This window comes from Phaenicophaeus curvirostris, assembly GCF_032191515.1.
Source record: "Phaenicophaeus curvirostris isolate KB17595 chromosome W unlocalized genomic scaffold, BPBGC_Pcur_1.0 scaffold_35, whole genome shotgun sequence".
In the NCBI taxonomy this organism is placed as follows: Eukaryota; Metazoa; Chordata; class Aves; order Cuculiformes; family Cuculidae; genus Phaenicophaeus; species Phaenicophaeus curvirostris.
Genome location: NW_027206664.1, coordinates 2,615,063 through 2,628,007, shown reverse-complemented (window position 1 = coordinate 2,628,007; position 12,945 = coordinate 2,615,063). Strand labels below are relative to the sequence as shown.

At 42.1% G+C, this 12,945-nt stretch overlaps 1 protein-coding gene across 3 annotated transcripts in view; it reads left to right on the top strand.

Moving 5' to 3' along the window:
• LOC138733825 (ubiquitin-associated protein 2-like) overlaps nt 1-12,945 on the top strand; it is a 112,757-nt gene that overhangs the window by 90,849 nt on the left and 8,963 nt on the right. For all 3 annotated transcript variants that reach the window (XM_069881311.1, XM_069881310.1, XM_069881312.1), the window contains 6 exons: nt 210-393; nt 3,502-3,559; nt 4,803-4,998; nt 6,259-6,350; nt 7,216-7,266; nt 10,358-10,436. In XM_069881311.1, the coding sequence (XP_069737412.1) occupies nt 210-393; nt 3,502-3,559; nt 4,803-4,998; nt 6,259-6,350; nt 7,216-7,266; nt 10,358-10,436 (660 nt within the window). The remainder of the gene's footprint in view (nt 1-209; nt 394-3,501; nt 3,560-4,802; nt 4,999-6,258; nt 6,351-7,215; nt 7,267-10,357; nt 10,437-12,945) is intronic.

Genomic DNA, 12,945 nt, shown 5'->3' with positions numbered 1-12,945 from the left:
TCAGGTTCCTCATGTGGTCACAGACCTGATCCTCCTCTGTTGCTGTTTGAATTTTCCTTAATAGCCACATTGCTCAATAACTGTTACTGATTCTTAATGGTCAGGTTTTTGTAAACCAAGGGGAGAATACTACGGTGTTCCTGAATCCAGGCTTGGATGTCCGGTATCCTGGAATTTGGTTTTGAATGTCTCTTTTGAACTTGTTGCAGCTACTTTGTCAGTTTCAATGCCTAAGACAGAGACTTCTCCCTCACTACCTTCTGCTGGTTCTCTGCCTACTGTGATATCCACCACTGCTTCGCTTCTGCCTTCATCATCGCAGCATGTGACAACGTTGCCCAGCTTGACTCAGTCCAGTGATTTGGCCAGCAGCTCACTTTCCCAGTTAAGCAGGTACAGTAGGAATTGTGATAAACTGTAAGAGGTTCAGTTGTGGGGAGAGGGCAAACATAAAGGTGATTGTGTATGGGGACTGTCAGACTGTCCCCCTTTTTGACATTAACTAGAATTAGGAGAGGGATTCAGAAGAGAACAGGATATTTCTGGTTGCAAAGCTCTGGGCTTGCCTCTTAATGAGCTGCTGCCCTTAATTTTTCGTGGTATATAAACAACTTTGTGTTTCAAGGGGTTTCTTGCTTCAGTCATGCCAGCTAACTTACCTAAATAGATTTCCCCAGTTTGTTTTTCCTGCTTTGTCCACAGTGCCTGCTGTTTGTTTAGTGTCATATGTTTGAAATAATTCCTTAACAATTTACTTTCAGGCTAATTTTGAAATATTGTAGCTTCATTTATATTTGTATTTCTTAGAATTAAAAACTAGAAATAATTCCACAGGGAAAGTGTGTGTTTTTTTCTAAGACATTTCCTTAAGATGCTTTGAAATATCAGATTGGTATTCCTGGAAGCGCATTCAGTACAGTTTAGCTCATTGCATTCTCTGTCTGATTTTCTCAGTGCCTGTTACTTGAGCTTCATCCTCAGGCAGGTGACACCCTGAGGCTATACTGATTGAGTTACATTTTTAATACTCACCTCTTACTGTATTTGTTAAAGTAAGAAACTGATTTGATGAGACATCAGAGTGGGTTTTTTCCTGTTTCATATCTAGGACATGGTTGATTCTCTTTTAATACACTAGTGTTTTCTGTTGAATAAAATGATAAGTATGTAAAATAACAAGAATTATTCCATTCACATTAGGAACATCATCTCCCCACGTTTGTTTGTTTAAAAGCTATGTACATAGGTAGAAATTTTAGTTGGAGGGTTGATGCTGTGCTGTTGGGCAGATAACAAGTGCCGGAAAAAGATGATGCCTGAATTCCAAGCATGTCTGACTTGGTTATGCTAATGGCTCTTCTCTGTTTCTCTACTATAGGTTAGATGGTGAATTAAGTCTTATTAGAAGAGCTGGGGAGAGTGGGTGAGGGAGTGGTTTAAAACTGTATATTGAACTGAAGTTCCTTGCTGCCTGAAGTGGTGTCATTGTAATTCCTGCAGATGGGGAATAGTTTTAAAGAACTGAAGTAAAATTAATCTATGAAACTGGCAAGTTTTATTCTGGTCCCAAACCTTGAAGAGTTGCCAGAAGTGTTTGCCCTTAAATTAGGGCATATAATTTAGCCTGCAGATTTGTTATGAAAACTGCTATAATTTCTTGTGGCTATTTCCATAGAGAATACTAAAGTATTTGTTAAGGTTAGGATCTCTCTTGCTTCTGATTTCACACAAGGAGGGGTTTTTTGAACACCAAACCATACATCTTGGCATCTTGGCTTGTATCAGAAACGGCGTGACCAGCAGGTCCAGGGAGGTTATTCTCCCTCTGTACTCGGCACTGGTGAGACCGCTCCTTGAATCCTGTGTTCAGTTCTGGGCCCCTCACCACAAGAAGGATGTTGAGGCTCTGGAGCGTGTGCAGAGAAGAGCAACGAAACTGGTGAAGGGTCTGGAGAACAGGCCTTATGAGGAACGGCTGAGAGAGCTGGGGTTGTTTAGCCTGGAGAAGAGGAGGCTGAGGGGAGACCTCATTGCTCTCTACAACTACCTGAAAGGAGGTTGTAGAGAGGAGGGTGCTGGCCTCTTCTCCCAAGTGACAGGGGACAGGACAAGAGGGAATGGCCTCAAGCTCCGCCAGGGGAGGTTTAGGCTGGACATTAGGAAAAAATTCTTCACAGCAAGGGTCATTGGGCACTGGAACAGGCTGCCCAGGGAGGTGGTTGAGCCACCTTCCCTGGAGGTGTTTAAGGGACAGGTGGACGAGGTGCTGAGGGGCATGGTTTAGTGTTTGATAGGAACGGTTGGACTCGATGATCCGGTGGGTGTCTTCCAACCTGGTTATTCTATGATCCTATGATCCTATATTTTTATGGCTTTGTTTTGTTTTTGTTCAGTGTTCATGCTGTTTGTTCCATACCATAATGTAAGTTATGTTCTTGACCTCGAATGTAATGTATAACTTTTGTCATTGTAAATGTTTAAGAACCAGTTTCAGTCACCTTTCAGGGAGACATTTACAGATCTTTGGAATACTTGTTACTACCAAGAGTTCACAAGCCTGGTCAGCTAGTGAAAAAAGGTGGTGCTAAAGCAGAGTTGCTTCCTAAAATAAAGTTATCTGCAGATATTTTTCAACAGGGGATTCTTTATTTTCGTATTTTACAGTGTATGTATAAAACTGATCTGATAGTTCTGATCCATCTTTTCTGAGAGGCAATGGCTTTTGGTGAGTTGTAGTGATATGAACTGGCCTTGATTAAATTGCCAGATTCTGTAGTGGTATGGCTAATTTGGGGGTTTTCACACATCCTCTTCATTTGCTCTTTGTTTTGAGCCCTGTCTTTTGAGAGTGTGTTGGGGGTTTTGACAGAGTTATGAGGCAAATATCCTGCAGTTCTAATTGGTTAAACTAATGTTATGCAGGTTAAAATGTGAGAAATAACGTAGAGAGTCAAGCCAAAGTACTGCCTTACCTAAGTGATACCTGTGCCTCATGCAGGCAGCGGCAGCTGCTCAGGAAAAGAATGAGAAATGAGTCATGTGTTATGTGAACCACCTTCTGGTTTTGAACTTTGTGTCTTGGAGTCATTACTACATAATTCCTGAAGCAACTATTGTCTTTCTAAAAATATAGTAAATTAATAAATACAAATGAATGGTGGTTTAGATGTTTCTTGTTAGTAATAGTTGTCTGTACTTCTTTTTTACATTAAAAGGTAGCAGAATATTAGTTAAAGGAAAAAAATGCCTGTAGGAGTGTGGGTAAATATGCACACTCATATACCTGTGTATGTATATATATACACACATACCCCCTACAGACAATATTTTCTTTAACTGTGTGTGTATGTGTATATGTCCACCTACAATTTTTATTCTTTATCTAATATTCTACTACCTACTTTGTGTTTGTATATGTATATGTGTATATATACATGCATATATATTAAAAATAGTTCTAGGAAAAAATAATTTTATTAATTCTTTGCAATTTCTTTCTAGCTCCCATCAGAGCAGCCTCTCCCCTGCCTCAGTGTTGTCTTCAACTGCATCACATGCAGTAAGTCCTATTTGCATTTCAAGAGATGTTTGGCATATAGTTTATCTGATGGTGAAGACCCTCTCCTAAAATTCATTGTGTCCCAGTACACTAAGAACCTAAACGAGAGCCTTATCTCAGGGAAGAAGGACTGCCTGCCCTCCAGTAGTAAAAAAAGTCTTTACCACTTGTGATTTGTACCAGATCAGGAATAGCTATTACAGAAACTTGCACACAACTGCAGAGGAAATTTTCATGCCAGCAAGGGAGATGGAACAAAGAAAGAATTTCTTGTAATAAATATATTAAAAAAAAACCCAAACGCACCAATTTTAGAAGTGGCTGTCTGAAACTGCTCCAAAATGTGGACTTGTTAGCAGTCTCCACTGCTGCTGGTAAAATGCAGGTGATGGAATGATACATGTCATGACATATGCCTCATGACAGATGATTTTAGAGTTTAGCATGTGGCATTGTTGTCACCTGTGTATTTTGAGATTACAAGGCAAATGGTAGTGAACACAATGCTCTAGATGAGGTACAATCCCAGTTGGAGTGTGCAGATAGATTACTACTTTTCATTATTGCCTGTGTTTTGGTTTGTTATGCTTCATCCCTACTGAATATGTAACTTAAAAATTCACACTTCTGTTGTAAGAGTTGTTTTGGCTTCTGTGTGTTGATGACGCTGTTCTGCAAGTGCAATCAGCTTACAGCTAAGGCACTGTATTGTGCTGGATTCAAACCAGGAACTCCTTTATCCTCATGTGTTCCCATAATGCATCTGGTCTGCATTTGAGTTTACCATATTGACTCTGTTGTGGGGCACTACTTTTTTAACTTTTAAGTTCCATAAGTACATTGAGGAAATCATGATCGCAGTGTCCTGTATTTTGAAAACAAATGCTGTCTTTTGGAAGAATATAGGAGTTTATTTTACATAACAAGTACTATCTTAAAGCAATATACAAGCAAAGGGCAAGAAATAATGTAGTGAGTGACATCTGAGTTACTGTGGTGTAATTTTGTGATGATATAGTGGTTTATATTTAATGCTCATGTAAGAATTTTCTTTGAATACTTAAAAATTGCAAGCATGCAACTTAGTTGCTTCCTTGGTATATAGATAATGCATATCATTTGCATGTGCTGCTGTTACTTAAAAGACTATTGGGATTTATTTAATTTTTTTTTCCTTCCCCCTAGTGTCTTCCACTGTGGTTTATTTACTCTGTGATCCTCATTCTTTTTGTCTCCTTTCTAGCACGCTAGTGTTGAGAACACAACCTCGCTCCAGCCCTCAACAACCTTTTCAACTGCTTCAACCTCAGCCACTAGCACCACCTCTTCAGTTGTCAGCATGGCAAGCAATATGAACACTACAAATAGCCTTGGCCTGAGCGTTACCAGTGTGTCTATACCAGCTGCTACTACACGGGCAGCTCCCTTAGTGTCTTCAGGTTCGCAATATTAACAGAACACGTGGATAGACAGAGGACCTCAATCAGCAGGGCTGTCGGTTGAGCATCTCACCAGCCATAACTATGTTAAGAAATCAACACTATCAACTAGCATTTTCAGCATGCTTTATTTGCTGACTTACATAAAACCAGACAACTTTATTTTATATTTGAAATATTTGTTAGGGTGTTATGTGGCATTTATGTAGCACATTCCATCCCCAGAGAGCTTTATAAATAGACACAAGAGCAGTTCTGACTTTGGAAGTTTTGGGCTAGGAGATTAGCCCAGTTTGTATTCCAAGTTGTGATCAGCTCTTGGCTGTGAGTTCACATTAGCTTTAATTCCAGTCTGCTCTGTGACTTAAATTCGACAGTATCAAAATATACTGCAGTGTCCTCATTATCATATGCCACATCCCTACTGCCACAATTACAGAAAGGAAAAAAGTGTGGGTCATTCCACAGCAAATAGCACTTCATAAAAAGGATCCACGGTGAGAGAAGGTAGGGAGGCTTCTTGTGCTGAAGTGGAAGCAATGCTAAATTCTCTCTTGCTTCTCTAATCAACCTGAATTGCTAAAAGGAAATTCTAGGGAGGGAAGCAAATTATTTAAATACTAAGATCAAACTTACTTACAGAAGAATTTCTCAGTTCTCATTCCCATACCTTGTAAATGAATTGTCTGATGACTGGGCAAAGTGCATTATTTTTTACTCTTCTGCTTCCTAGCACTGCTTCATGGAGGCAACTGAAACTGTTTCAGTCATCTTCTCTTTGTTATTCTCAGCTGCAGTAAGTCACTCACAAAAAGTATACTGGCAACATTTAGTGCTTTCCAGTCTATTGCTGGCAATAAGGGGTAATGTGTTGACAGAGCAGAAAATGAAAGGAGATAATTTGCTCTCTTAGACTGAGAACAATGCCTAAATTTTGCCTTCAGGAGAGGACTGAGGAAAGGAGATATTTCTCTAGTTCTTGTAATCCTCTTGGACAAAGTAAATAACAAAATCAGACTATTCTCCGATGGGACCGTTTTCAGTCTTAAGTAGCCTGATCTTTCCTTTCCTTGAAGCATGATTAAATTGTTCAGGCTATTTTGAGTGTTTTCATCAACCAGCACAAAATTCTTCTGCATAGTTCTGCTCTTTACAAGCTATGACAGTGCAGCTGCCAGGGCTCGTGAGCTGTCTTGTCTCAATGCTGAAGCCTTTTCTTTTCTAAAGGCTTGTTAAAGTCTCTGTACTTTGATTCTACAGGCAAAGCTCCCCCAAACCTGCCCCAAGGTGTGCCACCCTTATTGCATAACCAGTATATTGTGGGGCCTGGAGGACTTCTGCCTGCCTACCCAGTAAGCAATTTAATTGTTTGTCCTTGACTGCTTAACCCTTGGTGCAAATGGGCCCTCCAGACCTGCTGCTGTCTATGCCAAGGCATTTCTGTTGACACGTGTTGCATCTGGAATTCTTGTTCCAAATGCTGCAGAATACGTGAAATATATTCAATGGGGGGTTACAACTGCAGAACTCTTGATACAGACCAGATTTGGCTTCTGTTGAAGCTGAACATGTGTGTTGCTATGATTTTCAGTGGTATCAGATTTTAGGCCCTTTAAGTAAAGTTATACTCATTCAGGTTTGTGTTAATGTAAAAGTGTTGAAATGTGTCATGTGTCCCGTCTGTTGTACTTTGAAAGATTGCATGTGGCTTATTAATGTCTGGCCGGGATCAACACATTCTTGGTTATCTGTGTTGTGAATCAGAAAATTTATTCTAATCATCTTTCTGAATCACACTGAATGTGAGAGGATACCATAGGTTGCTTTGTGGTCTAGTCATCAAATCTTAAATCCTCCTATTCTCAGAAGTGATGATTGCAGAAGGCAGCTGTTGCTCTTACTCCCAAATTGTAATGCCCTGTAGATTTTTCACAAGTTGATTAATGATGCATCTGTGAAAACAGTATTGAAGATGGGACAGTCAAACTCTCCTCAGAGGACTGTTGTCACCAAGAAACATCATCAGAGTGACAAGCCATTTTAAGCTTAGCTTTACTAGCATTAAAATGCTACAGTGTGCTATGATGGCACAATGCAATGTATAACTGTACACCTTGAAAATAGACTGGGCCTAAGTCAAACTCTGTTTAAAGCCCTAAATTGGTCAGCATCAGAGAAAAGTGTAATAATGATGTTGTATTTTTATCTGTTCTTAAGCAGATTTATGGTTATGATGATCTTCAGATGCTTCAGTCCAGGCTGCCAATGGTAAGTAAATGACTTGGTTTACTTAATTTTAAACAAGTTATCTTCAGCGTTGATTATTTGTGCAACACAAATTTGTTCATTTAATGGTGATTAAGAGCTTATCCTTATGTTCTATATTCTTTTTTTTTAAATTTCCATAAACAGTTTCTCTAGGTGATGTAAATTGATATAGAGCAACTGTTGCATCATGCATTTGTCCATCTGCAACTTCTGTAAATAGAAGCAAGTGTGCTCTGTGCTTCTGAGTGGAGAAATTTTTAATTATTGTAGCAACAGTACGACATCTTGTCAAATTTAGTTGAAATCTGAGCGTGAACTTTTTCTTTTGCCAAGAGGTAAGGTTGAACAAGTACACAAACTGTCAGCCAGTAGGTGCATCTGACAGGTTTTGGAGGTGGAGATCTTCGCATATGCATCATGGCAACACATGCAGGTGAGCTGCAGGAGGGGGAGTGTACTAAATTTTCTTCCTTACCTGTATCCAGAATGTAAATGTCATGTGAGAAACACTGAGGTCTCAGACAGATTCACAAAGAGCCTCAGCTTAGATTGCAGAAAGGTAAAGAATTTTGTTTTCAGAAAATTAGGATAAGGGAGAGATTAGGATCTTGGGGAGAAAGTTTGGTAGTATGCAACTGAGAAAAGTCACAGGATCAAGTGATCAATAGAGGTAGAAATGGAGCAATGAGCAGTGATCTGGAAAATAAGTGTCACTGGATGAATACCATAACTAAAGGTCCAAGTCAGTACCAGGTCTTCCATGTGGAGTCTGGGGAAAGCCAGAATCAGATTGTCAAAGGTGAGCACAGGAATGTTGAATTTGTTGCAGAAATTAGGCAGCGTTAGGTGTATGGGAGACAGGAGCTGGTGGGAGTATTTGTCTTTGACATGCTGGTATGCTTATATCTAGAAAGGGAAAGTGGGCAGAGTCCCACATGCAAGTCATCACTGATTCCTGGGAAGCTTCCAGCAGTTAGGGGTACAGGTGGCCGCTCATATGGTGAGAACGGGGCTTTCCCCTGAGGTTTGAGAGGGGATTCTTTTTAATTCAACTTAACATTTCTTAACGTGTATGTTGATGTTGTAAATTCTTACTGTGTTTTTATTTGTTTGTTTGTTTTTTAATTTTTGTGTGTATTAGATTGGGATATGCTATCTTTTCATTTAGTCTGTTGCAAGCTGCCTGTGTAGCAGGGATGTTACAAATGCCTTAGCTGGTGTGCATGGTACCTAGTGAGCTGCTTGGTGGAACTTAAATCTATTAAGTCAGATCACTTATCATTTTCCAGTTCTTTTTTGTCTCGCTTTTTAGGTCTGTTCCTGATATTTCTGTTTTGACATTACACGCCTTCTGTAGGTCAGGAAATATCAGTGTCTGAAGAGCAGAGTTTTTCTTCTGATTTTTTCCTATGGGTGGGCATGAAGTGCAAAGGTAACTGGCTTGCACTCATATTTTCTAATATTTCTCATATTTTCTAATGATTTTTTTATTTTGAATGTGTGTATACACAAGTCTGTTGGATAGGGATATGCAGCGCTGATATAGTTTTCTCCCACCCAAGAGGCAATGGGAATAATTGCAATCTGTAGATGCTGTTCTCGTGTCAATTTGGTTATATTTAGTCCAGTTTATATAGGGGAAAATGCTAGTGTATCACTTCCAGTACATATCCACCGAATCCTGTTCAGATCTCTTCTGCAAATCTACTTTTTGTGGTGTTTTCCTTGGAAGGAGACGGGAGCATTGCTTTTGAGTAACCTGCTAAGACTTTTAATGTGAATGTGGTTGTGCTTTGTTAAGTGATTCATACCAGAGTTGATAAGGTGGAATTACCTGGGAAGGGAAGGAAAGGATGATGAAATATGGCACCATTTCAAGTTACCAAAAGCGCCTGCAATACTAAATCTTTGCCAGATTATTTAACGTTCAGTGATGAAGGATTGGGTGTAGGAAATAGGAGGGTGATCCACAGAAATGCAGCAAGGTGCTGTCAACTCACAGAAAGCATTTGAGGTGCTATGGGATTTGGAGAGAAGGGGTATGAAGAAGGAGGGTGTTGGAGTATGTGTGGAAATGCATGTGTCGGTCGTTAAAGCATTACTGCTTGATGGATTGGAGGTGGTGAGGAGAAAACCATGAGAATTAGGAGGAAAACCACTTAAAGTACCAGCCCCACATGTGTAGTTCACCCAGAGAGGGGAAGGGCAAAATTTTCTCCTTTTCTCCAAAACTGAAGACAAAATGCTGCTTTGGTTTTGCTTGCGTGTCCTGTCATTTTGGAGTGCGAGCTTTCTAGGATGAGGACTGTCTTAACTCCCTGTAGAGGACCTAGAAGAATGATCTAAGGCAGTGGTCTCCACCTTTTTTGGTCACACATCCCATTCGTAAAAAAATTGAGCACTTTCCCCCAATATGTTTTTATTTCTGAATTATATACATATACTATTGTATTAATATGTATGTTACAAAGCATATGCAAAAATAAAAATAAAAAAAGGATGAGAAAACGGTTAAACAAGCACTATTTTAATTTTTTAAAAATTTTATTTATTATTAGTACCAAAACCATTTTCTTCATGCACCCCAATGGATTGTCTCCACACTTTGGAGACCTGATCTGAGGTCTCCTGTAATGTAGTTTAAATAATTTTTCCAGTCTTCAGGTAGTAAACAGTCTTCAGGTAGTGGACGTGGTACAAAAGTAAAAAAATTACACTACACCCACATTGTGACCCCAGGTCTTTGTCCTCTGATAGTCTGTTGCTCTTCCATGTGCAGTCTTGCTGGAAGTTGACAGCTCAGAGCTGAGGACAGGGAGGGGAAAGAATTTACTTGTTGCCTTTAACTAACTATTAAGAGATGAAGTATTTGCATATAATATCAAAAAAAGTTTATAAAATATCTTTATTTTGAAGTTGAGGATCCAGGTAAATCTTCAGCTCTGCTGTAAGCAATAAGATCAGTTTCTGCTCAAACTTCCTTTAGTTCTTCCTTTTAAAATTTTCTTATGCATATAATATGTTGTTCATAAGAGCTATCCAACTCTGTTACAGTTTCAACTATTAATAAATGATGTTGTCTCTTTCCAAGGATTACTATGGAATTACATTCCCTGCTCCTGCAACCTTGACAGGCAGAGATGGGAACCTTGCTAACAACCCATACTCAGGTGAGTGCTATTTAAAGACGAGGTTGTTAAGTGAGATGTGGTTTCTGTGGCGGGAGATTTAAACAGTTGTCCCGATCCAATATCGGGGAGGGTTCTTAAACGATCCCAAGAGCGAGATTAAGACACAAACAAGGTCAGATGCCGTACAATCTTGTGAGCTTTATTTTCTAGAACAACTGATAACAGTGATAGGACAGAGAGAAATGGAAAGAAAAGTCAGAATCCCTAAGCAAGAAAACAGTAGAGGCACAGCTAATTACCACCACCACGAATCCAGCAATGTGCAGTTGGCTCGCTCGCGGTGCAGGTGATGGTGCTCCAAGCTTCAGGGGGGCACGAAGAAAAAGAGAGAGAGAGGGAAGGAAAGATATCTCCACATCGACGGCAGCAGCAGTTCTCAGCAACACGTGGTAGGGAAACGGGGCAATTTGAGTGGCAGTTTGAGCAGTAGTTTGAGCGGGCAGGGTGAGCAGGGAGGGCGCAGAGAAGGGCTGGAGGCCGGCCTCAAGGGACCATGGATCATGGTGGCCACCTGGCAGAAAATTAAAGCAGCTCTGGGTGCTGCAGCAGCAAGGATGGATGTTGTCACCCAGACAGAGCCTCAGTGGGCACGTGCAGCTACCCAGACCCTGGGCTGCAGGCAGTGGCCCCCTCCCACACCATCTCACACCGCTGGTACTGGCTCCACTTGTGGAAGCTTGTGGGGGAACTCCCGCTTGGTGGCAGAGCTGAGGGAGGAGGTAACTAGACTAAGGACTGTCAGGGAGCGTGAGAGGGAAACAGATCAGTGGAGCAGTGCCCTCTCACAAACTCAGCAGGCTGCCAGAGCTAGTGCGGCTGAGCACCACCCACCTGCCAACTGCATGATTGGGGGAAGAAGAGATGGGGAATGGCAGCAAGTTCCTGCCTGGTGCAGGAAGCCTGCTGTCCCCACTCAGACAACAAATCCCCAGATTCCCCTGAAGAATAAATACGAAGCACTGCAAGTGGAGCCCATCCCCACAGATGAGGAGGATGGCTCCCAGAGCCTAGAAACATTCCCTAGGCTGCACCATCCTCAAATGACCATCAAAACATCCTCCGTGAAAAAGAAGAGGAGAGTGATTGTCTTAGGGGATTCCCTTCTAAAAGGAGCAGAGGGACCCATCTGCAGACCGGACCCGCACCAGAAGGAGGTCTGCTGCTTACCTGGGGCATCAGTGAAGGATGTAACAAGGAAACTTCCTTCCTTGGTGAAAGAGACAGATTATTACCCTCTGGTAGTATTTCAAATCGGCAATGATGACACAGCGCAGAAAGCTGAAAGCCATTAACAGAGACTTCAGGGCTCTGGGGAGAACGATGGAGGGCTCTGGGGCACAAGTAGTGTTTAGCTCCATTCCAATGCTAAGGAATGAGGAGTAAGAGGTCAATAAGAATCACCTGATTAATACCTGGCTCCGAGCACTGACGTATCTACAACCTCCTTTCAGGTAGTTGTAGGGAGCAATAAGGTCTCCCCTCAGCCTCTTCTTCTCCAGGCTAAACAACCCCATCTCCCTCAGCTGCTCCTCCTAAGACTTGTTCTCCAGACCCTTCACCAGCTTTGTTGCTCTTCTCTGGCCATGCTCCAGAGCCTCAACATCCTTCTTGTGGTGAGGGGCCCAGAAATGAACACAGGATTCAAGGAGCGGTCTCACCAGTGCCGAGTACAGAGGGAGAATAACCTCCCTGGACCTGCTGGTCACGCCGTTTCTGATACAAGCCAAGATGCCATTGGCCTTCTTGGCCACCTGGGCCACTGCTGGCTCATGTTCAGTCGGCTGTCAACCAACACCCCCAGGCCCCTCTCCTCCAGGCAGCTTTTTAGCCACTCTTCTCCTAGTCTGTAGCACTGCATGGGGTTGTTGTGCCCCAAGTGCAGGACCCGGCATTTGGCCTTGTTAAACCTCATGCCATTGGACTCTGCCCAGCGGTCCAGCCTGTTCAGATCCCTTTGCAGAGCCTCCCTACCCTCCAGCAGATCGACACTTCCACCCAGCTTAGTGTCGTCCGCAAACTTGCTAAGGGTGCACTCGATGCCTTCATCCAGGTCATTGATAAAGACATTGAACAGGGCTGGACCCAGCACTGAGCCCTGGGGGCACCACTTGTGACCAACCTCTTGCTGGATTTCACACCATTTCCCACCACTCTCTGGGCCCGGCCATCCAACCAGTTTTCCACCCAGGAGAGTGTGCGCCTGTCCAGGCCAGAGGCTGACAGTTTCCGAAGCAGAATGCTGTGAGAAACTTTGTCAAAGGCTTTACTGAAGTCCAAGAAGACTATGTCCACAGCTGTCACAACCTGGACCCACGAGCCACGCACTCATGTCTGGCCCTGACTGTGGGGGGGGGAATTTGATTCGTTTGTCTGTGCTGTGATCCAGAGGCCAATAAGGTCACTCCCAGGGTGAATATCAAAGCAGTATTTATTTCTGGCTCCGGCAAGCATAAACACACCAAGATACCAGGGCGCACAACAAAAACAC